This window comes from Leptonychotes weddellii, chromosome 4, assembly GCF_054177405.1.
Source record: "Leptonychotes weddellii isolate Sample4059 chromosome 4, ASM5417740v2, whole genome shotgun sequence".
In the NCBI taxonomy this organism is placed as follows: Eukaryota; Metazoa; Chordata; class Mammalia; order Carnivora; family Phocidae; genus Leptonychotes; species Leptonychotes weddellii.
The window spans coordinates 29,317,110-29,344,044 of record NC_138372.1 but is presented as its reverse complement, the minus strand read 5'-3'; the positions used below and the strand labels follow the sequence as shown (position 1 = coordinate 29,344,044).

The following is a 26,935-nucleotide window of genomic DNA, read 5'->3' as shown; positions in this document are numbered from 1 at the left end:
CATGTCTTTCTCTGATTGACTTATTTCGCTTAGCATAATACCCTCTAGTTCCATCCACGTCCAAGATTTCGGTTTTTTGGATGGCTGCATAATAGTCCATTGTATATATATATACCACATCTTCTTTATCCATTCATCTCTTGATGGACATCTTGGCTCTTTCCATAGTTTGGTTATTGTGGACATTGCTGCTATAAACATTGGGGTGCATGTACCCCTTTGGATCACTACATTTGTATCTTTGGGGTACATACCTAGTAGTGCAATTGCTGGGTTGTACGGTAGCTCTATTTTCAACTTTTTGAGGAACCTCCATACTGTTTTCCAGAGTGGCTGCACCAGCTTGCTTTCCCACCAACAGTGTAGGAGGGTTCCCCTTTCTCCGCATCCTTGCCAACATCTGTCGTTTTCCTGACTTGTTAATTTTAGCCATTCTGACAGGTGTGAGGTGGTATCTCATTGAGGCTTTGATTTGGATTTCCCTGATACCGAGTGATATTGAGCACCTTTTCATGTGTCTGTTGGCCATTTGGATGTCTTCTTTGGAAAAGTGTCTGTTCATGTCTTCTGCCCATTTCTTGATTGGATTATTTGTTCTTTGGATATTGAGTTTGATAAGTTCTTTATAGATTTTGGATACCATTATTTCTTAAGAGAAATAATGAAAAGCCTGATTCTGCATATGAGAAAAAGTTTAAGAGTATTGATTAATGTATAATGTATGAAGGAATGATATATGAAAGTGAAATAGCTAAGAGACCAAGTGACTTTTTTCTTATGTAGCATATTTTCTATTTTCTGTCACTGGTTCCTGTTGGGTATACCAGGCCACCATAGGACTCAATTATGATATTCTGTTTTAACCCAATTCTTCTGACATCACCTGGTATAATCCAATTCAATTCTGACACTAGCCACCCGGAGTTAGTGTCAGATTGCATAGGTTTAAGGGAACAGGGTTCCCAACAAGACTGCCCCCACTTCAGATGCCAGCCTCAAGTGAGGTCCTCAGGCCATCTAAACTTCTAATCAACTGGCTGCAAATCTGATGGTTCCTAGGACCTCCCTCTCAGGTTCAGTAATTCACTAGAACAACTCAGAACTCAGGAAAGCTCCATACTTATGATTACAGGTTTATTATAAAAGATACAAATCTGGTATAGCCAAACAGAGAGACGTATAGGGTGTGGTCCGGATGAGTCCCAAACACAGAGCTTCCATGTCCTCTCTCCATGGAATCAGGGCATCCTCCTGGCATATTGATATGTTTACCAATTAAGAAGCTCCACTGAGCTTCTGTGTCCAGAGTATTGATTGGGGCTTTATTATATTGGCCCTGAAGGTGGGCTGACCCAAAGCCCCAATCCTCTAATCCCATGATGGGTCTTTCTGGCAACTGGCCCCCATCCTGAGCCATCTTATTAGCACAAACTCATGTGTGATCCAAGGGGCTTATGAATAACTAAGATATTCCTGTCACTTGGAAAATTCCAAGGGTTTTAGAAGCTCTATGCCAGGAACCTGGGACAAAGACCAGACAAATTATTATACAGCATATGGTACATGGGAGAAAGTTTAGTATAGTGGTTTGGAGTAGTGTAGTGGAAAGTTATTTTACTTCTTTTCCTCACGAGGTGTAAAGCACTTTACACATACCCGGTACTCAGTAAATCTTAAATATATATTAATATTAAGGAGTATTTTAGTTTCCTAGGACTGCTGTAACAAAGTACCACAACTGGGTGGTTTAGAACAATGGAAATTTATTCTCTCACAGTGTGGAGGGCAGAACTCTAAAATCAAGGTGTCATCTGGGCCATGCACCCTCTGAGACTGAATAGAATCTCTTCCTAGCTTGCGGTGGCTGTCAATCCTTGACATTCTTTGGCTTGCAGCTGCATCACTCCAATCTCTGCCTGTCATCATGTGGTGTTCTCCCTGTTTGTGTTTATCTTCACATGTTTTCCTCTTCTTCTAAGGACACCAGACAGAATCGATGAGGGCTCACCCTATGACCTCATTTAGCTTGATTATATCTACAATGACCCAGTTTTCAAATAAGGTCACATTCAGAGGTACCAGGAGTACGTAATTTTGGTGAACACAACCCATAACATGATGAATATTGAATTCAGCACATAACAGTCCACCCTCTGGCCCCCATTGTGCAGAATACATTCACCCCTTTCCAACATCCCCCCAATGTCCTAACCCATTCCTGCATCAACTGTAAGTCCAGAATCTCATCTAAATATAATCAGCTCAAAAAGTCCCAAATCTCATTTCTAAATCAATATGGGTGAGACTCTGATATGGTCCATCCTGGTATAAAATTCTCCATCTGTGGACCTGTGAAACCTAGAAAACAAGCGATCTGCTTCCAAAATACAAGGTAGGACAGGCATAGGAAAGACATTTCCATTACAAAGGGAAAATGGAGGGAATAAAAAGGTCACCAGTCTAAAGCAAATTCACAATCATGGCAAGTTCCATTAGATCTCAGGGCCTCAGAGTAATTCTCTGTGACTTGATGCTCTGTCCTCTGGCCTAATAGGACACCTCCACCCTTTTAAACCTAGAGGGTCCCTTTGGCCCAGGCCTCTACATGTGTGGCTTTGCCCTTTGCGTTATTCTTCCTTCATTTTATTCCATCTTTGTTCCCTTCAGTCCAGACCAGCAGCACTTCTGCTGGTATAAAATTCTCAAAAACCTCATCAGTCTTTCATGTAGCTCATGGGGATCCAAACCATCTGACAAGAGGGTCCAAATCTTTCCTGGATAACCATATCTCTATTCCTAGCTTCTGAGATGATTGATTATATCCATGAGTCACAGGCAAACGGTTGTCTAGCCACACCCTTGGCCCTATTTCCAGAGCATGTGGTCTGGTTAGGCAGAGAATTTTCCATATCATCAAGTGCTGATTCCTTCTTGCTTAACAGTCCATTCCTCAGTTTATCTTTGCCCATATTTACTGTAAGCACCAAAGAGAAACTAGGCTAGACTTCAGTAGTTGTTTTGGAAATTTTTTCAGCTAAATATCCAAGTTTATCACAAGTTCACCTAATGACCGAATACAATTCAGACAAGTTTTCTGCCATTTTATAACAAGAATTGCTTTTCCTCCAGTGTCCAATAATGTGTTCATTGTTTCCTTCTAATACCTCACCAGAAGCATCTTTAAGGTTCATATTTGTACCAAACATCTCTTCAAAGCAATCTAGGTTTTTTGATTAAGCCTCTACCCATTATCCAATTCCAAAGGCACTTTCCCATTTTTAACTATTAGAGCAGCACCCTACTCTCATCATACCCAAATCTATTGGGTTTCTGAGGCTACCAGAAGCTGAAAGAGGCAGGAAGGTATCTTCCCCTGCAGGGTTCAGAGAGAGCACTGACTCTCCCAAAACCCCGATTTCAGACATCTAGCCTCTAGAACTGTGAGAGAATAAATTTCCTTTGTTTATTACACCCAGTTGGTAGTACTTTGTTATGGCAGGCTAAGAAGCCAAAACGGGCGTTACTTGGAGGTACTATAGTCATTAGTAAAAACAGTGAGTATGTAGTATCCGCCTATATCCACAGGGTTTCTTGCTTTTTCTCTCTTTTTTAAACCATATTTATGTCTAGTTGCACTTAAAGTTTACTTTTGTATGTTAATGGCTTATGATTTACCTCTGTTTTATCTCAGGAGGGCAACTTTAAATCATTGGTAGGAATGCTGTGGTACCAAGAAGACTTCAAACTTTTTTTTTTTTTTTTGAAGATTTTATTTATTTGAGAGAGAGAAAGAGAGAGAGAGTGAGCATGAGAGGGGAGAGGGTCAGAGGGAGAAGCAGACACCTGCTGAGCAGGAAGCCCGATGTGGGACTGGATCCTGGGACTCTAGGATCATGACCTGAACCGAAGGCAGACACTTGACCAACCAAGCCACCCAGGTGCCTGAAGCCTTCAAACTTTTGGAGGAGTGGTGGCTTTAGTTTTCCAGACCTTCCTTCTGCCAGAATGCCTAGTACTGGTTCTTGGCTCTTGCATACTGCCTCCATCAGGGTGAGGCAAGAGGAACTCCAGTGGTGCTTCAATTCGCCCTTGGATAGGTAATTGACCCATGAGTGATGAATTACATAATGAGTCCTTTACCATCACTTCTAATGGACGTCTGTGTTTTTCAGTTTTGAGTTATTTTTCAAGAACACATTCTTTGCCTGTCATAATGAGGACCGATACTTTTTTTGGATTCCCCTTAGTGGCAATCACAGTGTTTGTAGGTCTCTTAGAAGATACTCTGTAAATATTGTTTTGCATTGAAGAAGGCTTGTCCATGGCACTGCTAGTGAGAGACTAGCTGTCGTGATAAATAAGAGATGTTAGTTGCCAGGGCTGTCATTTCAATTTGTCTTGCTAGTGTTGAGCTCATTAATAAATTGCCACAGTGATAATATGAAAGTAATGAACCTTCTGGAGGCCCAGCTGGGGCACAGAGTGCTAGCAGGGACCTTCAAGGCAATTGCCATTGTTATACACAGTTCTGTTAAAGAGTTTCAGGCTCTTTTTTTCCTTTGAAACATTTATATTTTGCAAAATCCAAATCCTGTTTTAACATTTTTGTACTTTCTAAGTGAGTTTATTTGAATTCAGTTTAACAAATATGTATGTATCTGATGCCTGCTACTGTCAGGCACTGTATTAGACCCTAGGGATGTAAAGAAGACTAAGACATCCCTTAGGGCTTTGCTGTCAAATAGGCAGGAGAGGTATGTAAACAAATAATTGTAATACAGTATTTAAACGCTGTACGTATGAACCAAATATAAACATAGAATAGAAAAGGAAATGATTATCTAGGGAAAAGAGCTAAGGGGGCTGAGGAAGAGGAGATTCATTGATTTCTGAGTTAAATTTTGAAGGATGAGTTGTTAAGTTGACAAGTTGAGTGCATAATGGGAAGAGGGACTTGCAGATGAGTTAAGGGACTGCAGGTCATTTAGAATAAGTTAAGGAAAGAGGGTAAAAGAGGAGAAGATGGGTAGATGAGGCTAGAGAAGTAGTCAGGGGCCTAAATCTTAAAGAATTTTGGTTTTGAGGGGCTGTGTATGCAATGTCAAAGACTTTAGTGGATTTCATGCCACAGGCTACATGGGTCCATTAAAGGATTTTAAGCAGAGAAGCAACATGATGGAATTTTTATTTTAGAAGGATTTTTCCATACACATGACAGAATGGAAGTAGAAAGAAAGAAGGCTATTGACTAGTTTTGTGCAAGCAGATAATAACATAATATGCTGCAAAGGGCATGACTGAGATTGTTTTAAATCCCAGTTCAACCACCTACTAACTCTCCCAACTCTGAAAGTTCCTCATCAGTGAAATGAGAATAATAGAAATCTCTCACTGGGTATTATGGAAAATCATATGAAATAACATGTATACATAGAAATGGTCCAAAGAGCTGAGTATAAATGTTAGCTGTTATATATCAACTTCTGGTTTTGTTGAGTTTTAGGTAATCTCTAACCAAGTTTAGAATTTTCAAGAAACACTTTCATTTTCTTTCTATCACTCTCCTAATAAAACAAAGAAATCAAGAGGTTTACAAACCTTTTTATTTACATTAGGATCCATCTTTCAGGATTTCTCAAACATTCAAAAAATAACATAACTAAAGCTTTTTCCTTTGGACACCCTGCCAGACTTTGAGTTGAAGAATCAGGCTTAATGTCCTTTTTAAGTCAGTAGTGCAATAGGAAAAGACTGGAGCCCTAGTTCAACAAGTGAGCTTTTTAGCTAAGAAATAGCACCAGAGTTTACTCTGCCTCTGTTTCTTCAAGTGTTTAATAAGAATAATGTGAACAGGTGTCCTACCTACCGTGTACATCTATTGTGAGGATCATGTTTACTTCCTTTCCTTAAGTAAACATTCACTAACTACTATTCAAGATAATATTACAAAGAATGTAGAAATGAATCAGATATGGATCCTAATTTCAAGGGAATTACAGCATTAAAAAACTGTAAAAGATATATACAAATAACTGTAATACAAAGAAGCTAATATGTGAGTCAGTTAGCATCGAACATTGTAAAGGACTTTGAAACTGGAAGTCATTTATATTTCGTATAATACATTGTAAAAAATAATGTCTTATAAAGTGCATTTTACATGTTCTCACTATTTGTAAAGTGCTTCTCTAAGCAAAGGTGAAATAGAGTCACTTTCTTGGAAACCTGTGGAAAATAAATGATAAGGATGGATTAAGATTCTAGGTAGATTTTTAAGCGTATATGTATATTTTGATACCAGGCTTAATATTCACTAATATCCAAGTGACTTTGTTAAAGTACTCTTTGAGCCGCGGGGTGTGTGTGTGTGTGGATGTGTGTGTGTGTGTGTGTGTGTGTAGTGTATAGTGTGTATAATGGAGATAATGTCACGTACCTCTCAGGTTTGTTGTGAGGAATAGTCATTATATGTAAAAGGGCTTAGAAAACAATGTTCATTCCTTCCGTTACACTACCCACTTTTTCACTATTGCCTGATGTTAAGCTTTGAGTCAGCAGCTTCTTTGAGATATTTTCAAGTTGATTTTTACTTATGAAAAATTTCAAACATACAACAAAATCAAAAAGGTTTTGCTATGAAAAACCTCATGTCCACCACCTAAATTTTACCATTACTTGTAAATGTCACATATCTATTTATCTGTCCTTCCACCCACCCAGCTGTATTGAAATTTCTCTGGTGATTCTTTAGGACTTTTCTGAAGGAGGTTTTCTAAAGGAGGTATTTTAACTAATTTGGAAGCCAGAAGTGCAAATACATTTCAGATGTTTGTAATTAAATTACAGTTTTCTTATTTACATTGTTTGCCTCTGTGAAGAATTTTACTTCCTGAGTTATTCATTATTTGAATCTATCTCTACTATTTTTGCACCTACGTTATTGTTTCCAACCTTAAATCGTCCCATTGCATTTTCCTAAGAATGCCTTCAATCTTTTTTTCAATGTCACATTTAGAGAAGGCTCTTTATAGTCCTCCTTGTTGTCTCTTTCTCCTTTGAAAGTATCTTTAAAAATTAGTAGGAAACAATAGTGTGCATTCTGTGCCTGGTGGCGACCACTGCAGCTAGAAGCTTTGTTTGCGTGGAGTGGGCTGCCTGCGCAGGTCTTCAGAGCTCAGGTATCTCAGCACTTCCCATCAACTCCCACATTTTTTTTCTGAGTGTGGGCTTTTTCCCAGCACAGTTGGTCTATTTAGTATGCCCTACCAGGAAATACAACCCTTTACCTATATTTGGTTATAGTCTCTCAGCATTGATTGATTTTCTCCATTTTATAGCTATATTTAGATTATATATGACAGAAATTCCTCAAAGTTTCTGATTCTCTGATGGTACTCTTCCCTATTTTCCAGTGCTGCCAAGTGTTAGATGGATTTCCTTAATGAGCTATGAGGACTGTATTCGGAATAGTCTTTGAAAAGCTAAGTTGTATTCATAATTGTGTCTCTCAACTCCTTTCATCCTCTCATTACCTGTTTGGCATGATCCTGTCAGATTTGAGACTGACTTATAGATACTAAAGGACCCAGCTTGTTTTGTTCCATTTTGAGAGATTTGCCTTAAACTGGTTGTCTCTCATAAATCACCTATAAGTTCTCCTTACCACCCAAATATTTTTAAAATAGTTGAGAAAAGCGTATTGTGTCCTAAAAGCTAAATTTTCAGGATTAAAGAAAAAAAAAAACACTCAAAAAGCTAAGCAAGCAGTAACTTATCTCTGAAGGGAAACTGGACATACATTTTTTTTCTTCTAATGTCTCTTGGTTCCTGCTGGCTCTGTGGTTCTATAGAAAGGTTTTCTGACTTGTTAGCGTGAAGAAGGTTCCTAGTAAATACGGAATGACTGTTAGCAAATGGCATCACTCTTCTACCTTCACTGTTTGGAATGTTTATATTCTTTATCATTCCCAAATAATTAAAAAAAAATCTATGATATGCCTTAGCTTAATACCACATCTCAAAGATTATCCATGCCCTCTCAGTCAAGTCGTCTTCTAGAGAAGAGAGCCCTTTCCTGAGGTTGGTGTACTGTTTCAGACTTACACAGGACATGTTTCACTGGAAGCCCCTTTGTAGTCTCTGGTTTTTTTGATGCAGAGAAGAAAGAGGTAGTCTCAAAGACTCCCAACCAGAAATGGGTGTCAGGGCAATTGCCTGAGTAGCTTGCGGAAGGTAACTGATATCATTTGATAAAGTTCCCTTATTTCAGTAACAATAAGATTTTCTATGAAGCCATAAAATCAGACACTTGTGGAGGTGGATGATGAGGAAACAGGCGGGCTGCTTGTTTGTAGTAAATATGAGACCTGCCTGGGAATGCAGTATAGAGTTCTCACCTCCTAGTTTTCTGGGGAAGAATTTGAAGCCCTGAGGAAGTGACTCCTCGGTGACCTGGAATGAACCAGGCCAAGTTTAGGCCTAAGTTGCAGCTCAGTTTCTGCTTACAGAGAAACCATAATTGCCCCAGGTTTGTTATTCTGTAAGATTCATGCAAGACTCTGGATAATGCCAGGGAGTCATAATTCACTTCTTTTAGGCTAAGAACCTGAGACTTTGGGGGTTTATAGATGCCACTCTGTCGATGAGCCCAAATTACTTTATGTTGATCTTGAGATCTCTGATACCTGGTAGCATAGACATTTTTCAAAGGTCTGCTTGGGCAGTATGAACAGATAAAAAGTGGTAAATGGGTTAATAGTCTCTTACTGGTCCCCAAAGCCATATGAGTCTGACCTCAGATTTTAATTTTGTCACCATGAAAAGCTCTTATTAAGTGGTTCCTGTCTGCAGATGGTGACATGCATTCAAATCTTCACTCCAGGAAACCTTGGGGAAATAAGTCACTCTTAGAAGCTTAATGTTCTGGATAGCTACAGGTTTGTTCGATTATACATTAAATCTTTATTTTTAAAAATCATTTTAGTTGGAAATTATTCTAATATGAATTGTGCCCTTCTTTTTAATTTAGTTTGTTGAGCCTAATTTAACCTTTTCTCAATGACTGAGATCCTTACGGTGTGTGTGTGTGTCTGTGTGTGTATAAAGGATACAAAGTTCCATGGGCTTTTTAGTCTATTCCTAACTCCATTTTTCCCACAAGACCGTTTTTAGTGCATAATTTTTACAAAGTGCAGGGTTTTCAGGAATGAAAATCATTGTATATAAATGCCTGGAGTTAAGTCTCTGGGTCACAGTCATAAAAGGTTGCACTAGGTAACTCCTTCCTCCTGCTAACAATACTTATATATGCATAGTGCTTGACTGTTGGCCAAGCCTCTATACATATATATGGCGTATGATAAGTAAACCAGGAAAGGTATTAATTTTTTGTTGTTTTTAAATACAGTAAGCAAGCATAATGGATCCAGAAAGAGCATGGACTTTCAAATTAGACAGTCTTTAATTTTAGCCTTTCCATTTAGTAGCTATGTGACCTTGGATGCCTTAATTAATCTCACTCAGTTAACTTCAGAATCTCAGCTTTTTTTTTTTTTCCCAACTAAATGGAAAATACCAGAATTGTTGGGTTCTTTAAATCAAGTAATAAAGGTAAAAATGCCTGCTAGGGACAACATGGATGAACCTCACAAACAAAATGTTGAGTGGAAGGAAGTAGACATGAAAGAGTACATGTGGTATATTTTGTTTATATAAAGTTCAAAACAAGCAAAACTATTCTACAATGACAGAAGTCAAGACAGTGTTTACTCTTGGGTGGACACAAAGGAGTACTTCTTTGGATGCTAATAACAATCTCTTTCTTGGTTTGGAGACACATTGTAAAAGTTCATTGAGCTTTATACTTAATGATTTGTGTACTTTTCAGTATGTATGTTATACTTTATTAAAAAGTCATTTTTAAAGTGCTTAGCACAGAAACTAGCACATAGTTGATTCCCTTCTCCTGTGATGGTTCTGTAAGTTAACAATATGAAAGTCTATTTAACAGAATGATCCTAGCCTCTTTTCCTTGTAACCTCTCAGTTTCTTTGTTCTGTTATGGTTCTCTGCCTCCTGATTCCAGTCTTACACCTAGACATGTTTAATAAATATATACAGTGGTAATCCCAATTGGTGTAGCTGAAGGAGTTTAGATCAGTCAGATAAGGTGAAATTGAATGTCTTACCACTGTGATTTAGGAGTAAATCAGCAACATGAATTCTGATTTGATGTTATTCTCTGATGATTACTTGATTTGATGTTTTTAAATGGAGATTAAATGGATTTTTTAAATTTTGCTGATACCAGATCAACTTCATTATTGAGTTTTTTCAAGGTGGGACATTGGACTTACTCTCTTATTTCTGGCACTTTTAGTACAAGACATATATTATAGTGTAGCAGACTTTGAAATAGTCACTGTCACACCCTGTAACACCTCATATATTTTGCTTCAGTTCTCATCACTGAAAGAGAACCATAGGTATTGTTTTTACCTTATTGCTTTGTACTACAAGTATAGAAACAGAACTTAGATACTTGGAAATTTATGCAAGGTCTTGTTACAGAAAACTTAGAATTGTTGAAAAGTCAATTAAAAAAACATTTATTTTTTCTAATATATATTGGCAGTGTGTAGGATATAAAATAAATCTATGACAGTCTCTGCCCTCAGGGAGGGTAGATTCCTATAGGAGAGGTTTGTGAGATAGGAAGAAAATGAATTTGTCTACATTTACTTTTGTTCTTTTGGATGTTGTTAGTCTTGGAGAGAAGACTTGGACTTTCTAAGAGAAGTTTTCTGACAGAGATACTAGCAAGGCCCTTCAATCCACAGAGAGCTGTGGTGATGATTGTGTGAATGCCAATGGAGCCAAGACTTCATTAGGGATTAGTAATGTGACAAAAAGCTGGAGAGGTGGAGAAGGACCCCCTACCTATCACATACTTATTTATATCCATTCACTAAAATAGATAGTGCTATTCAACCCTCACAAACCCTTTGGAGTAGACACTATTATTTCCACATTAAAGATGCAGAAATTGGGGATGCCTGGGTGGCTCAGTCAGTTAAGCGTCTGCCTTCGGCTCAGGTCATGATCCCAGGGTCCTGGGATCATGTCCCACATTGGGCTCCCTACTCAGTGAGGAGCCTGCTTCTCCCTCTGCCTGCCGCTCCCCCTGCTTGTGCTCTCTTTCTCTGACAAATAAATGAAATCTTAAAAAAAAAAAAAAAGATGCAGAAATTGTGGCATTTAGACATTTAGTAAGATAGCTTGGAAACCTGCAGAATGGGAGGTCATAAAGAAAATTGATGGCTGGTTGCATCTAGGATTACCCAGGAAAGAGAATGCTGTGATTCCAGAACTTAGTTTCTTTTAAATCCCTGTGAAGCTTTTTATATTTCTCTTGTGACATGGTTGATTGGGACTGTGATGCAGATCCACCTGTTACCTGTTTGTTTTCTTTTTTTTTTTTTTTTGTGGTAAAATATATATAACATAAAATTTACCATTTTAACCACTTAAAGGCATTAAGTACATTTACAGTGTTGCATAGGCTTTACTACTATCTCCAGAACTTTTTCATCATCCCAAGCAGAAACTCTGTACCTATTAAATCATAACTCTCCATTCCCTCCTCTGCCCTGCCCCTAGTACTTCTACTTTCCATCTCTGTGAATTGGCTTATTCTAGTTACCACGTATGAGTGGAGTCATAACAATATTTGTCCTTTTGTGTTTGGCTTATTTCATTTAGAATAATGTTTTCAAGATGTGTTTCTGTTGTAGCAAGTATCAGAATTGTATTCCTTTTTATGGAATAAAGATTCCATTGTGTGTATAAAGGACGTTTATTTATCCATTCATTTACTGATGGGCATTTGGATTGTTCCTTTCCTTTGGCTATTGGGAATGATGTTGCTATGAACATTAGTGTACAAGTATCTGTTTTAGTCCCTGCTTTCAGTTCTTTTGGATATATACCCAGGAGTAGAATGCTGGATCATACGGTAATTTCATGTTTATCTTTTTGAGATTTTCCACAGCAGCTGCATCACTTTTCATTCCTACTAGCTATTCGAAAGGATTCTAATTTCTCCACACTCTGGCAACACTTGTTATTTTTGTTTTGTTTTCTTTTTTTATGATAGCCATTTGAATGGGTGTGAAGTGGTATCTCATTCTGATGTTGATTTGCATTTCTGTTATTGATTAATGATGCTGAGTATCTTTTCATGTGCTTACTGGCTATCTGTATATATAAACAGAGAAATGTCTATTCAAGTCCCTTGCCCGTTTTTTAATTAGGTTGTTTGAGGGTTTTTTGTTGTTGAATTGCAGGAGTTCTTTATATATTCTAGATATTAATCCCCTATTGGATATATAATTTGCCAGTATATTCTCCTATTCTGTACAGGTTGTCTTTTACACTCAGATAGTGTCCTCTGATGGACAAATGTTTTTCATTTTGATGAAATCTCATTTACTGTTTTTCTTTCATTGCCTGTGATTTAGATGTTATATGCAAGAATCATTGTCAAATCCAATGTCATGAAGATTTTCCCCTGTGTTTTCTTGTAAGAGTTTTATAATCTTAGCTCTTGTGTTTAGGTCTTTGACGCATTTTGAGTTAATTTTTGAATACAGTATAAGGTAAAAGTTCAACTTCATTATTTTGCATATGGGTATCCAGTTTTCCCAACATCACTTGTTGAAAAGAATATCCTTTTCCCATGAATGGTCTCGGCACCTTTCTCGAAAATCATTTGACCATATATATTAGGGTTTGTTTCTGGGCCCTCAGTTCTATTCCATTGATCTGTGTGTCTGTCCTTATGCCAGTACCACACTGTTCTGATTACTCAAGCTTTGTAGTAAGTTTTGAAATCAGGAAGTGTGACTCTTCCAGCTTTATTCTTCATTTTCAAGATTGTCGAAGCTATTTGGGGTCCTTTGAAATTCCGCATGAATTTTAGGATGACTTGTTATATTTCTCCAAAAGACATCATTAGGATTTTGAGAGGGATTGCATTGAGTCTATAAATCACTTTGGTTAGTACTGTCATCTTAACAATGTTAGTCTTATAATTCATGAATACAGAATGTCTTTTCCATTTATGTTTTTTTAAATTTCTTTCGGCATATAGAATTTTACTTCATGTGGCTGTTATATTTCTCACAGTAAATTGATAAGTTAACATTCTTATTTACCCATCATTGTTTAACGATCTGTAGAACTGCCCTCAAGAATATATTCTATTTTTAACAGAATCGGTGTTCTGAACCCACAAAGCTAAGGGAAGGATCCTGGAAATTGAAAACCTATCTAATCTGCTGCTTTTGGGAAGCCGTATCTGGATGTCCAGTCTGTTGGTTTCCTCTGATAAAAACCTAATTTCACTGTGTGTCTTCTTTGATCTACAGTAGTTCACATTTCTAATTTTTTTCTGTCTTTTGCTTCCAGATTTCTCCACCTTGCTAAGGAGGAATGCTTTCCTGTGTGATATAGCTGATGGTACCATGCAAAAATCGGATCCTCGAAAAGGTCAGAACCCGTATTTATACGCATTAGAAATAGAGAGTTTTCCTCTATTAGGTTGTATATGAATGTATGTGTCACAAAAAGCGATTAGAGCGAATAAAAGACTCTCACCCTTTCCTGCCAACTTAATCCTGCAATTTTAAAAAATCCTGCGTGTCGTTTATACAGCTCTTTATAGTTTGCAAAGTACTCTTCACATAATTGTTTTACATAGTCTTTACAGTAATCTTGTGAAGTAGGTATAGTTGCTATTCCTGTTTTATGGAAACAATGAGGGGTTAAGAGACTTACTCAAAATCATGTTATTAGGGCGCCCAGGTGGCTCAGTTGGTTAAGCGACTGCCTTCGGCTCAGGTCACGATCCCAGAGTCCTGGAATCGAGTCCCGCATCGGGCTCCCGGCTCGGCGGGGAGTCTGCTTCTCCCTCTGACCCTCCCCCATCTCATGTGCTCTCTCTCATTCTCTCTCTCTCTCAAATAAATAAATAAAATCTTAAAAAAAAAAAATCATGTTATGTGCTGTACGATTTAGTTCTAGATTCTTTGCCTTTAAATCTTTTTCTTCTCACTGCATCACAAGTTGATGATCAGTATCAGAATTTAGAAGGCATGTAAGTATTAAATATGGCAGCTGTATGAACATTGGAAATAATGTATGTAAAAGTCTGTGAAAGAAGTTAAAATCCCTTTATGGATGTAAAATATCATTAATAAGTCAGATCTTGATATTGAGTGTCTAACACTCTTTGAGATGACACCAGATGCCTCAGTATGTAATATACCTTTGTCTTAGTATGGTGCATGAGGCTCTTCGTTTGTTGCCTACCTGCTTTTCTATTCTCATCTCCCTTTATTTCTGTAGCTTACCCTACCCTTTTCTATCTATAATGAACTGTTGGCTGTTGTCCAAACACACTGTCCATTTTCATGCCTTAGTTCCTTTGTACTATATTCCCTTTGCCTAAAATGCCTATTCATCTTTCTTCTGACAATCCTAGCTCAACTTCATCTCTGTGAAGCTTTCCTCACTTCCCCAAGCAAAGTTAATCATTCCTTTCTGTTTTCCCAGAGCACTTTGTATAGCAAATCTCTATGAGAGCAAAAATCACATTATGTTATGATTGTGTATTTGAATTGCTATCTGTCCTACTAATCTGTGAGTTCTTTGTGAGCATAGGCTAGGACTTTGTCTTTGTGTCCTTAATGGCCCTCATTACTCCTAGGCTTAGATACATTTTGTTTAAAGAATTAAAGACTAGCTCTCCTTAAAGGTTATGTACACCAATCTTAGTGGAAGACTGACCACATGCAAATACTTAGAAGCTTGTAAATAAATATGGTACATGCTTGATGTAGAACAGAGGGATGATCATAGCTAAGCAGAATTATTTAGGGAAGAAGTCCTCTAGATCAGGGATTAACAAACTGTGGCTCATAAGTCAAATCCTTTTGGCTGCCTGTTTTGTAAATAAAGGTTTTTTGGAGCACAGCCATGTTTGTTGTTAATGTGTTACCTATGGCTGCTTTCATGCTACAGTGGTGGAGTTGAGAAACTACATGTCCCATAAAACTGAAATTATTTACTCTCTGGCTCTTTACAGAAGTCTTCCAAACCCTGCTTTAGGAGATGGGTTTTGAATAGAGGTATGAAAGAAAAGGAAGGTGAATTGGTGAAGCATGAGTGTGTATCATAATGTAATGAAAACAGGCTGGAGTAGTAGGTATGCTAAGTGAGAAAGTTTCACTTTAATCGGATTTGTCAGAGAGAGCTATGTTGAAGTGTCAAGAATGCTGGATTGATAAAGAAAGAACATAGAAATTCAATAGAAAGAAATTACCAAGTAAACGCTTTGGGTCTGTAGTAAAACAGTTTCCTAATTAATAGCAGGGCATGAGGATGATAATGACAGAGAAGAAGGAAGCAACAGTGTACATAAACAGTGATTGCCTACAATGGCCAGGTACTGGTCTAAGTGCTTTCTGTGTATCCTATTTAATTCTCCTAGCACCTAAATGAGCTAATTGCTGTTATTGTCTTTATTTTGAAGATGAGAAAACCAAGGCACAGGGGGTTAAATTACTTGGCCAAGGTTATACAACTAGTAAGTGATAGAACCAGATCCGAACCCTGGCAGTATTGCTGAGGATCTTCATAATAAAGGAGGGAAATTTGGTAAAAATACCCTTGAGCTTGGACTCAGTTAATTAGTCTCAATAGTTAGGAACAGTGCTAACCCATTACGGTAAAGAGAAAATAAACAGACCATAGAGGTGTAATGTTGGAAGGCAGAGTGTCCAATCAGAATAGTATACTATGGACTAGGTGAATGGGAGGGAACAAGAAGCAGATACATTATACAGTGAGACATATTATATAGTTAGTCATTGAGTTTCACTTTGATAAGACCAGAAAGCAGTTCACTTTCCCTGCACACATGAAAGCTGCCCCAAAATGCCTAAAGAGCAGGCATACTCAATTGAGATAGAGATGAGCAGTGATTTTCAAGGAGGTAGACGATGTTCAACACCCGCCCCCTCATATATTAGAGTTAGTGGAGGTGTCACATCAAACACATGCCATTCTCTCCCTTTCTGTTTTGTTTCCCTAAGGGGCCTTGTTCCTGTCTAACTCCCTACCACTGCTGTGATAAACATTTACCCCCTTGGACCACTTTCTTTTTAATGTATGTATGTGTTAAAATTATGTATACGCACTGTGAAAAATTTGACAACAGAAGTATACCGAACGAAAAGGGAAAGTTTCCCTCCCATTACTATCTTGCTGTCTTGAGAGACCTCTTTTAAAAGTTCAGTTGTAGATGAAACTACTGTTACTAATGGAAGTATGCTGGGATTCCCTCATGGTTATTGAGATAGAAAAAATACTGAGAGTCATTTTCCTAAGGCCAAGATCCACAGCCAAGAATGGAAGGAACTTCCTGGGGAGATGCGGGATCTTCATCAGTGGAGGTATAAGAAGAGACTCGGTAGGGGTGCTAGAAAGAAGTTTCAGACACTGGCTGGGGTTGGTGGAATTGGAGGCAGGGAAGGAGGAGGCATTGAACTAAATGGCTTTTACTGTTCCTTCCAAACCTGTAGTTCTGTGTTACACCATCTGACCGATTACCAAGCACAAAGGAAAAGACGCCAGTGTGACTGGCATGGATAACTTGAGTGGACAACAAAATAGTATAAGAGAAAATCCAATGTATAAAATCCAAATTTATAGAACAAGTTACTTTGCAGTAAAACATTTAGCTTATTTTAATAAAGGTTTCTTTAAAAGTTAAACTAAGCATCTTGGTGTGCTGAAAATAGACTTCAATTTTTATTAAAAATTCCATTTACACTAAATTTTGTATTGTGTAAAATAAATGCAGCACACATTGTTCATTATTTCAAAGAAAGAAGATATTTCAGGTTACCGCCTCGTTTTAAGTTGTAACAGATACGGAGGAAGTAATTGGGCTGGTACCTTGATGCTGCTGCCTATAGACTCACAATATGATAGAACTTAAAAGGGATCTTACAGATCATGAATGAAGTTCAGCCCCTTTATTTTACAAATGAGGAAAGTAAAAACCAAAGATGATGTGTTCCTGGCTCATTCTCATGGTAGCCTAGCTGGAACTTGACTCTCAAAGAGAGAGAAGGTATGTAAAGTGCCTGCCATGGTGTCAGTACACAGTAGATGCAGAAGCAAAAGGGAAAGAAGAAGATAATGATGATGCTGTTACTTCTTCTGCCCCCACATCACGCTTCTGTGAGCCTTCAGAGGAAAAGTTGGTACTGTAGAAATAGATATTGTCCATGCTGCAAACCTAAAGTTGTACAGCATTGAAATGATGAAAGCAGGAGGTCCATACCCCCATAAAATTGTAGGATCTCAAATTTGGAAAGGCCTTTTAAGGTTACTTAGTCCAACCTCCCTCTTCCTTTTCATGATTTAATACTTCCACCAAGAAGTTACCTTACCTTTGCTTCCATACCCTCCATGATGGCAGATGCATACCTTTTCTTCCCAGAGTTTATCTGATGGTTGGATACCTCTGACTGCCAGAAAGTTCTTCCTAGTAATGAGCTGAAGCCTGTCTACCTATAGCTTCCACCCACTAGTCCTAGTTCTGTCCCTTGGGGTACTATTGAACAAGTAGAGCGAATCTCATCTCTCCTCTACATGAGAACATGCCAGGTATTTGCAAACAGCTCTCCTGTTTCCCCTGAGTCTTCTCTTCTCTTGGTTAAACCTCCACAGTTTCACAGAGCAGGCTCTTTTTGTTGCTTTCCTTTGAATAGGATTGTGTGCCTATATCTCGTTCAGAGTATAGGGTCTAGATTTGAACATAAAACTCCACCTTCAAAGTGTTCTGACTGGCAGAATAGGTCATCCAATACTGTTATCTCCTTTTTTCTGGATACTGACAGGAATGATGATGGTGGTGGTTGTGTGTTACTTAGTTCATGACATCAGATCCATATATGTCTGCCAAGAAGTATGATGTGGCACCACTGGTCCACGAAACTTCTTCCCTGTTCAGGAAATATGAGCCAGAAAATTTGTAGAAAGCAGTAGCTTCTCTTATGCTCTGGATCACACTTCTGTAAGCCTCTGGGAAGGGTACACTTATACATAGTTGAAGTCTGCTAGGACTGCCTGCAAGACAAAGGGAGTTATGGCCTCTCTGCATTTTCATTAGCCATTCATTGCTAACTGCTTTGCTTGTTAAAGGAAATACTGATGTTCTCTGGGGTTCTTCTCTCTGTGTGCACGTGCAGAGATGTATAATTGCTACAGAGGGAGTGGGGGCAGGGATGATTGCCAAGGAGAGATCTGTTCCATCTTCTTTGTTCACATCTGCTGCATGCACAAGACAGGAATTTATTGCTCTCCGCGAGGAAGGGATTGCCTAGCTTGCTTCCCCTTCCCCCTCTTCTGGCAGATCATCCCAGAGGAATATTACCATCTCATCACACTTCTCTCTGAACAGAGTAAAAGTAAATGAAGGAGAACTGGAGGCAGAGAATCAGCTAAAAGGCACTAGGAATAGTTGCTAATAAGAGAGAGTGGCTAATCAGTGGTACATCCCAAAGTAGTCCCTTGTCTGTCTCCCGCCTCCTCTGTAGCTTGTCCTCCATGGCCACAGTGGGGTAGGTGTTCTCCCAGCTTTTCCTTTTTGAGCTCTATGCTTATCGGCATAGGATTATGGTTTATTAAAATCACAACTGCTGTCTAGCGTTTAAAGAGTTCTGTCTTAATGGGTTTTCAGAAGTACATTTGATGTGTTTTTTCTGTTTTCCAGTTTCTGTTTCTGAGAAAAACATCCCTTCTCCTCTGTCCCTTCTTCCCTTCCTCCCCACCCTCTCTCTCCCTCTCTCATTGATATGTGCATGTAAGCCTGCTTACTTCTTTTGTGTTTTCCAAGCTCTATGAATATTTAAAACATGGTACCTTTGGACATCCTCCATTTAATCTAGTTTTGCCTCATTAAATCCCAGACTGTGCTTAATATTAATTCAGTGTCCAGATCAAGCTAATAAGCATCAGTGCTTCAGTTTTTACTGTAGTAAAGTGGGTAGAATATCTAAGTTGGGCTATTTTATGTTAGAAGCATTTATAAGGTTTCTTTCTTATCTTTTTGTCTTTTTTTTTTTTGGAGAGAGGCAGTGTAGTTAAGAGCATAGTTTGGGTTCAGATACTGGCTTTTCTAGTGACTATAACCTTTTAGAAAGTTATTCAACCTCTCTGGGTATTATTTCCTCATTAGGTAAAAAGGGATAATGATAGCATACTAACTGGTATCACACTGGTGAAGATTTAACAAGATGGTTTTATTGAAATAATTAGCACAATATCTGGTACATAGTAAACACTTAATAATAGCTATATAATGTTAATAATAATTATTATTTTTAAGATATAAGTGATACTTTATAACTAAATTGTTTTCTTAATATATGAGGAATTTCTTCTACTTTTCCTTGCTTCAAGGGATGATGGCCTATTATGATTGTTTTGCCACATGTTGAAAGGATGCTTCCATAGCCTTGTAAATTTTTCTGCTACATGTGATTTTTCTCTCAAGGGTTTCCAGAAATACCAGAATCTTTACATCCTCTAGATCTTGCACTATCCAATACAGTCACCGCCGGCCACATGTGTGTATTTAAATTTAATAAAAATTGAATACAAACAAAAATGGAACTCTTCAGTCACACATTTGAAGTGCTGAAGAGCCACATGTGGCTAATGGCTGCCCATTAGATGATACAGAACATCTCTGACATCAAAGAAAGTTCTACAGGACAGCACTGGTCTGTGCTCTTGTGCTCTTTTCTCAGAAATCAAAGAGACTGTATTTGCTAGGATGTTCCACAGATTTCTCTCTTAATGTTTCAGGGTTCCAGGCATGCATTTTGAGGTTTCAGGTTACTCTTCTTATTCCAGCTTCTTAGTGTCATTACAGTCTTTTGGAATAAATACAGGCACTTCTACTTCCCCCAAGAAGATTGCATTATGAGAATTTTCTAAAGGTTCCAGTCCGCAGTAAGAGGAAGCCAGTGGGAGAAGAGGCAAAGTAGAAGTAATTCTGGCAGATACCTCTTAGAGTCGTTACTCAAAAACTAAGCATTTGAATCCTTAGGGGCTAACTAGTAATAGGAGACGCTAATGTCCTGTGTTCTCTTTGTAAGTACATTGTGTGATTTCAGGATCTTACTTTTCCCTCTGAGAAAGGTAGCAAACAGCAAGTTTTTCCTTAATAATCCCTATTAACTATATTATGTGCTTTTAAAGGCATTTTTTTCATTTGTTCTTCCCAACAACCTAGTAATGCAAGTAGCATTGGGATTATCATCCCTATTTTACTGACAAGAAAACTGAGGCTCGGTGCCTAAATTAGTTGCCTAAACTCTTTAAGGGAAAACACAGTTGACACTGAAAACAGGATATAATTTTAACTTCCAATATGGTATTTGTTTTGTTTTTATTTTGTTTTGCTTTATTTTACTACCAGTCAGACTATGGTAAAAGAAAGAGTGAAGATTCTTTAGGGCAACTTGGAAACTGAATAGTGTTGCATGAGGCAGGTGCTCTAAAAGAATTACAGCCTCATTTTTCCTATGACCATGTGTGTTAGTCTGCTCAGACTTCTTTTTTTTTTAAGATTTTTTTTTTTTTAATTTATTTATTTGACAGACAGAGACAGCAACAGAGGGAACACAAACAGGGGGAGTGGGAGAGGGAGAAGCAGGCTCCCTGCTGAGCAGGAGCCCGATGTGGAGCTCCATCCCAGGACCCCAGGATCATGACCTGAGCCGAAGGCAGACGCTCAACGACTGAGCCACCCAGGCACCCCAGTCTGCTCAGACTTTCATAAAAAAATGTGACTGGCTGGGTGGCTTAACCAACAGAAATTAATTTTCTCATGTTTCTAGTCTGGAAGTCCAAGGTCAAGATGCTAGCAGGGTTTGTTTCTGGTCAGGCCTCTTCTCAGCTTATAGACAAGCACTTTTTTGGCCACGTCCTCACCTGGCCTTTTTCTCTGTGTTTGTGGAGAGAGAGGGAGAGGGAGAGATCTCTGATGTCTCTTTCCCATCTTATAAGGACAAATTAGGGCCCCACCCTTATGACCTCATTTAACCTTAGTTACCTCCTTGAAAGTCCCATCTCCAAATACAGTCTCATTGGGAGTTAGGATTTTAACATAGGAATTGTGGGGGAGCACATTCAGTCCTTAACACCGTGTTAATGGATTTTTAGTATCTTTTGAGTTTTTGGTTTAACCTGGTTAGTTGGAAATTATATATATATGCAGTATTTGCCTGGGACCAAATGTAGCAAATACCTGTATTCTTGATTTCTGTGAATATTGGGGCTTAGTTAAATTAAACCTGTGGTGCTTGTTATAAGGTACTACCCAACCCTGAAATATTCTAATAAGCAAAAAAGATTTATCTAAATGTCCTACTTTTTAAATAATATAGCCAGTTTGTTAATACTTAAGTCTCAGTACTTTAAGGGGTAATAAGTGTCCTCCTTCCTCCCACCCCTATTTTACAGATGGAGAAATTAACATACAGAGAAACTGACTTGTCAGAGGTCAGAGTAAGGTATTGGTGGATCCAGGGATAAATCCCAAACATCTTAATTCCTTGACCAGTTTTAAGTCCATTGACTATGCAGCCTAGTGGTAAGTATCTTTTTACCCTATTTTGGAGGTAAGAAGGATTAAGAGATTTAGCAAGGACTGACTCTAAGGAATTCCTCATTACTAATTATATCATTCATTATCCGTTTCTTTTAGCCATGATGTCTTTTTTGTCATTTTTGTCATCAATTTTTCAGGTCGTGGAAGGAATTGGAAGTTTTACTTTTTAAGTTCCTAAAGATATTTCTGTAACAGTTCAGCCACACTTGAGATTATTGTTAAGAAAGAAATATTATTATTTTAATGAATTTAATGAATTATTTAAGGAATTTGTTCTCTACGTTAGGCACCATGTTAGACACTTTGTCTAGCATTTAAATATTATTTAAATGTCGCTAAAACTTATAGCCATTTCAGGAAGGTATGTAGTCTTGCCATTTTTATAGCGATAGTTTTAACAGTGTTAGTTGAACTTAATAAAACATCTCGTAAGTTTCAGAGTTCAGATGCTAAAGAAAATTTTAGCTTTGTAGAAACTAAGAACCTTGTCAAGAATCTTTAAACGTAAAATCTCTATTTTAAGCATAGGTTTCTGGTTTATTATGTCTTATCCCTTTTTTTTATCCTTTGCTTGGGATTTTCTGAAGTGGGATGATTTGTCTTATCTGAGATTAAGTAAGCTTGCTCTTCCACTTGACACTGAAATCATGAGAGTTTCTCTAAAGCCTTTTCTTCTATCTCTACATCTAAATAGTTAGGATTCCTTTAATTACTAGGGAGGTTGAACAGCTAAGCCATGTGCAAAGCGAGAGTATAATGAGCCTTCAGAGCCAAGGCCCCATAGGCCGTTAGTGTATTCTCTCCTCTGTCCCTCACCTCTACTTCTCTGCCCATTGGCTTCTTTTTGCTCATTGTAGATCTATTTCCTCTATTATAGTAAAAAATACAGCCACTGACGTTGGCCACATTTTACTTCTCTGAGCATACCCCCTAACATGCCTCCTGCACACTGAACTACAGTTGCCCAGCATGGCACTGTCCAGCAGAAACAGAATGCAAGTCGCATATGTGATTTTAAAGTTCTAGTAGCCACATTAAAAAAGGTAAAGAAGAAACAGAGGAATTAATTTTAATAATTATTTTCTTTAACTTAGTGTATCTAAAATACTATTTTGACACATAACCAATATAAAAATACATAATGAGCTGTTCTACATTCCTTTTTTCCGTACTCAGTCCTCAGAATCTGGTGTATGTTTTACAGTTATGGCACATCTCAATTTGGACACCAAGTTTTGTCAGAAATACTTGATCTGCATTTAGATTTCAACAATTTTCAATTGAAAAAGTAGATTCTCATACCCAGTTTTATTCCAAACAAGATAGGGGGATGGGGTAGCTGGGTGATGGGCATTAAGGAGGGCACGTGATGTAATGAACACTGGGTGTTAACTGATGAATCACTAAACTCTACCTATGAAACTAATAAAAGGTTTTCCCCATAACCATACGGAATGTCAGTTATGAATTTAAATTAACAAAAACTTAAAACAAAATTAAATATTTACTTCCTTAGTCATACTAGGCACATTGCAGGTGCTGCATATGGTTAGTGGCTATACCATACTGGGCAGAGCAAGTCTAACAGAATGCTTCATAGCACCATTTATTTCTTTACATTATTCCCTCTCTGTGATAGACTTTTCTTATTACTCTATCCCCAAGACACAGTTCCTTTTCCATGGTCTTAATTCCTCCTCCTACCCTCTCCCCAAATAGAACTGGCTCCTCCCCTCTCCTCTACCTTCTGAGCCCATGTATACTTTTGATGTAGGACCTATAATACTTTACCACACTTACTTAGGTATCTTTCTCCCTCTTCTATACTGAAGGGAGAGTACCTTGTTATTTGAATCCCCCATTACCTGGCACAGGGCTGGAACCTATGTATAGTTAAAAAAATTTTGTTTAAAGAGTGAATGAATATAATTTCAATCTGGAAATAGGAAAGGCTTTAAAGGGTTATTTTGAAAATAGCAAATTGGAGGGGCACCTGGGTGGCTCAGTCAGTTAAGCATCTGCCTTTGGCTCAAGTCATGATCCCAGGGTCCTGGGATCGAGCCCTGCATTGTCAGACTCCCTAGGGAGCCTGCTTCTCCCTCTCCCCTGCTTGTGCTCTCTCTTTCTCTCTAATAAATAAGTAAAATATTTAAAAAAAGAAAATAGAAAATTAGAAATAGAATTTAAATGTCAAACTGAACAAGATTTAATAGGAAGCAGTCCACTGTCTTTTAAGCCTATGACATTGCATTCATTCATTCATTTCATGGACTTAAACACATGAGATATAAAGGAGAATAAGACATAATTTAAACTGCTAAATAGTTCATAGCTGGGATGTGTGCATGTGCTCAAACACACAAGATACAGATGCATTGCTGTCTCATAATATTGTTTGTTGCTTAGGGAAATAGAACTCCAAGGTTGAAGAGGATCTTAGAAGTTTATGTAATTGATCCCTTTCCAACGCATAAATTCCTTTTCCTCTTGGAAAAGCTTCAGCATCTTTGGCAATAAGTGGTCATCCAGCCTTTCTGGTTGTACTCTATAGGGAATGACTAACCCGTCCTCTGCAGGATAGCTCTCCCTGCCATGAAGTCTCATTCTGACATCTGCTTCCCTGCAGTGAGCACTATTTCAAGTGCCTCCGGTCAAAAGATCACATTTTGTGGAACCTTTGGTTTAGAATGTCAACGTCATGAGAAGCAGGAGTTTTTATCTGTTCAGTGATCTATCTTCAGTGCTGGACAAATAGCAGATAATAAATGTTTGTTGAATTAATAAGTCTGTAGAAACAGGATTCAGGCATTAATACAATTCAGTTTTTTATTTGTGAACTATTATTGCATATCTTTCATTACTGTTGCCTGACCAAGCCTTCCCCTCCATGGCACTGTTAAACTTTCTGAGCCCCAGATTCTTATTCTTCACCTGCAAATAGATATTGGTAATACCTGAGATGATCTATATGAAAATGCCTGGTGCTGGGCCTGGTATATGGTAATGATAGGTGTTAGTTGAGTCTGAAATGGAATCAGTACGGCAACCTCTGAGCCTCCTGACATCCCAGAAATATGAGTCCATTTTTTATTAATTGAATTTTTAAAATTGTGATAAAAGGGGCACCTAGGTGGCACAGTAGGTTAAGTGTCTGCCTTTGGCTCAGGTCATGACCCCGGGGTCCCGGGATCGAGCCCCGCTTCACTTCGGGGCTCCCTGTTCGGCAGGGGGTTTGCTTCTCCCTCTCCCTCTGCCCCTCCCACTTGTGCTCTCTCTCTTGCTCTCTTTCTGTCTCTCTCAAATAAATAAATAAAATCTTTTAAAAAATTGTGATAAAAGGCATAAACTTGAAATTTACCATTTTAACCATTTTTAAGTATACAGTTTAGTAGCATTGAGTACATTCACATAGTTGTGCAACCATTTCCACCATCCATCTGCAGAACTTTTTTCATCTTGCAAAACTGAAACTGAAACTCTGTACTCATTAAATGATAGTAAGCACATTTTTAATATTAGCCTGAGTACTGAAATAGTAAATCTGTATGGAAAAAAATTCCAAAATCAATATATAAATGACTTCTCTATCTGCAGTTTTAGATGAACTGTTTTTAATTATTCCTTACTTAACATGAATAATTGATATCTAATTATAGTGGATTCTGTATCTAAGTATCCATTTACATGTCAAAATTGTTTTGATGAAAGCTTGCATTTAAACATTGACTTCTTAATATGTGTGATTTTCTCACATTGCATAACTGTTTCTGAGTTTGATAAAAAGATAAACTTTTTTTTCCTGTTTTTTTTTTTTTTCTTTTTCTTTTTTTGAGTGCTTGCTGTGTGCCAAGCCCCATGAATACTGACTAGATTAGTAGCATTTAGCTCTGACACTGTGGAGCAGGTATAGAAGTGGGAGGTAGAGATCGTGCTCTGCTTAGGGATGTTGCCAGAAAGCTATTATGAAGTAACATTTATCCTGGACCATGGTGAATAAGTAGTAGAGAAGTGGGGGGAAAGTCTAGACATGGAAAACAGTAGGACATGTTTATTAGGGATACAGTTTAGGTTTTGATCTTTGAAGACTTTTAAAGGAATAATGACAAGTTTAATCTGTATTTTCGAAAATGAGTGCTCGAGTATGGATTGGAGAGGGATGGGGTCCCACACAGGACTGAAGTAATTGTTTCTGTCAGGCAGGTGAGAGAGAATGAAATCTTAAACTCAGAATGGGAGCAGAGGAGACGGTCCTTTCAGAGGGAGAACTGACAGATTTTGATAACTGGTTGGCTCTGGAGGACAAGAGAGGACAATTAAGGAGGACTCCAGGTTTCTGATTTGTCACTTTTAACTGGGAGAGGAATGACGGGAGAAGAAATATACTGCCTGAGGAGAGAGAATAAAATAAAACTGGTTATTTAAAAATAGTAGCTACACATCATAATGTATTTTGAAACATGGCCATTAATCTTAGAATGCTTGAAAAATAACTAGCTCCTTTTTTTTGTATGTGTGGAATTCTGTCAGAGGCTGCATGCTGTTCATTTAAGAATTGATACAGGAATGACTGATTCCCTAATCTACTGAGTAATTTATGGTGATGCTTAAGAATTAAGCAGTTTGTAATGAATGTAGTTGTTGTCTCCTTTTCTTCTTTGGGGACTGCTTTCCAGTTTCCACTTGTTTGTGCCAGGAGTTTCAAATATTTCTTCTCAGAAGTTCATTTTTCATTGTCTTGTGGGGCCTTATTTGATGCCTTTCTGCCCAGTTAAGTTTGTTAATTATTTTGTTCATTTTGCTTCATCGTTGAGTCTGGCTTTTGTTTTTTCTCTTTACTGGAATATTTTTTTCCTAAATTGTATTGGTTGCTTTTGAATTGTTTTATTAGTTTTATTAGTGATCTTATAGCCTGCTTTCTATTTATTGTGGCTTCCTGAATCTGTTTTGTGTATACTGGTAGCTCATCTTTACATAAGCAATAGAAGAGTGAAAACTTGTACAGAAGTAGAATATATATTGTAAATTTAATTTTTAAGAATACATTCTAGGGCGCCTGGGTGGCTCAGTTGGTTAAGCGACTGCCTTCGGCTCAGGTCATGATCCTGGAGTCCCGGGATCAAGTCCCGCATCGGGCTCCCTGCTCGGCAGGGAGTCTGCTTCTCCCTCTGACCCTCCTCCCTCTCA

At 38.0% G+C, this 26,935-nt stretch overlaps 1 protein-coding gene across 7 annotated transcripts in view; it reads left to right on the top strand.

Moving 5' to 3' along the window:
* The window catches only part of SCMH1 (Scm polycomb group protein homolog 1), a 169,309-nt gene that overhangs the window by 16,985 nt on the left and 125,389 nt on the right, over positions 1-26,935 (top strand). For 4 of the 7 annotated variants that reach the window (XM_081818215.1, XM_081818216.1, XM_081818212.1 and 1 more), the window contains exon 1: positions 21,753-26,080. In XM_081818215.1, coding sequence (XP_081674341.1) covers positions 25,981-26,080 — 100 coding nt within the window. In that variant the 5' untranslated portion in view covers positions 21,753-25,980. The other 3 variants (XM_081818210.1, XM_081818209.1, XM_081818208.1) reach the window with 2 other exon arrangements.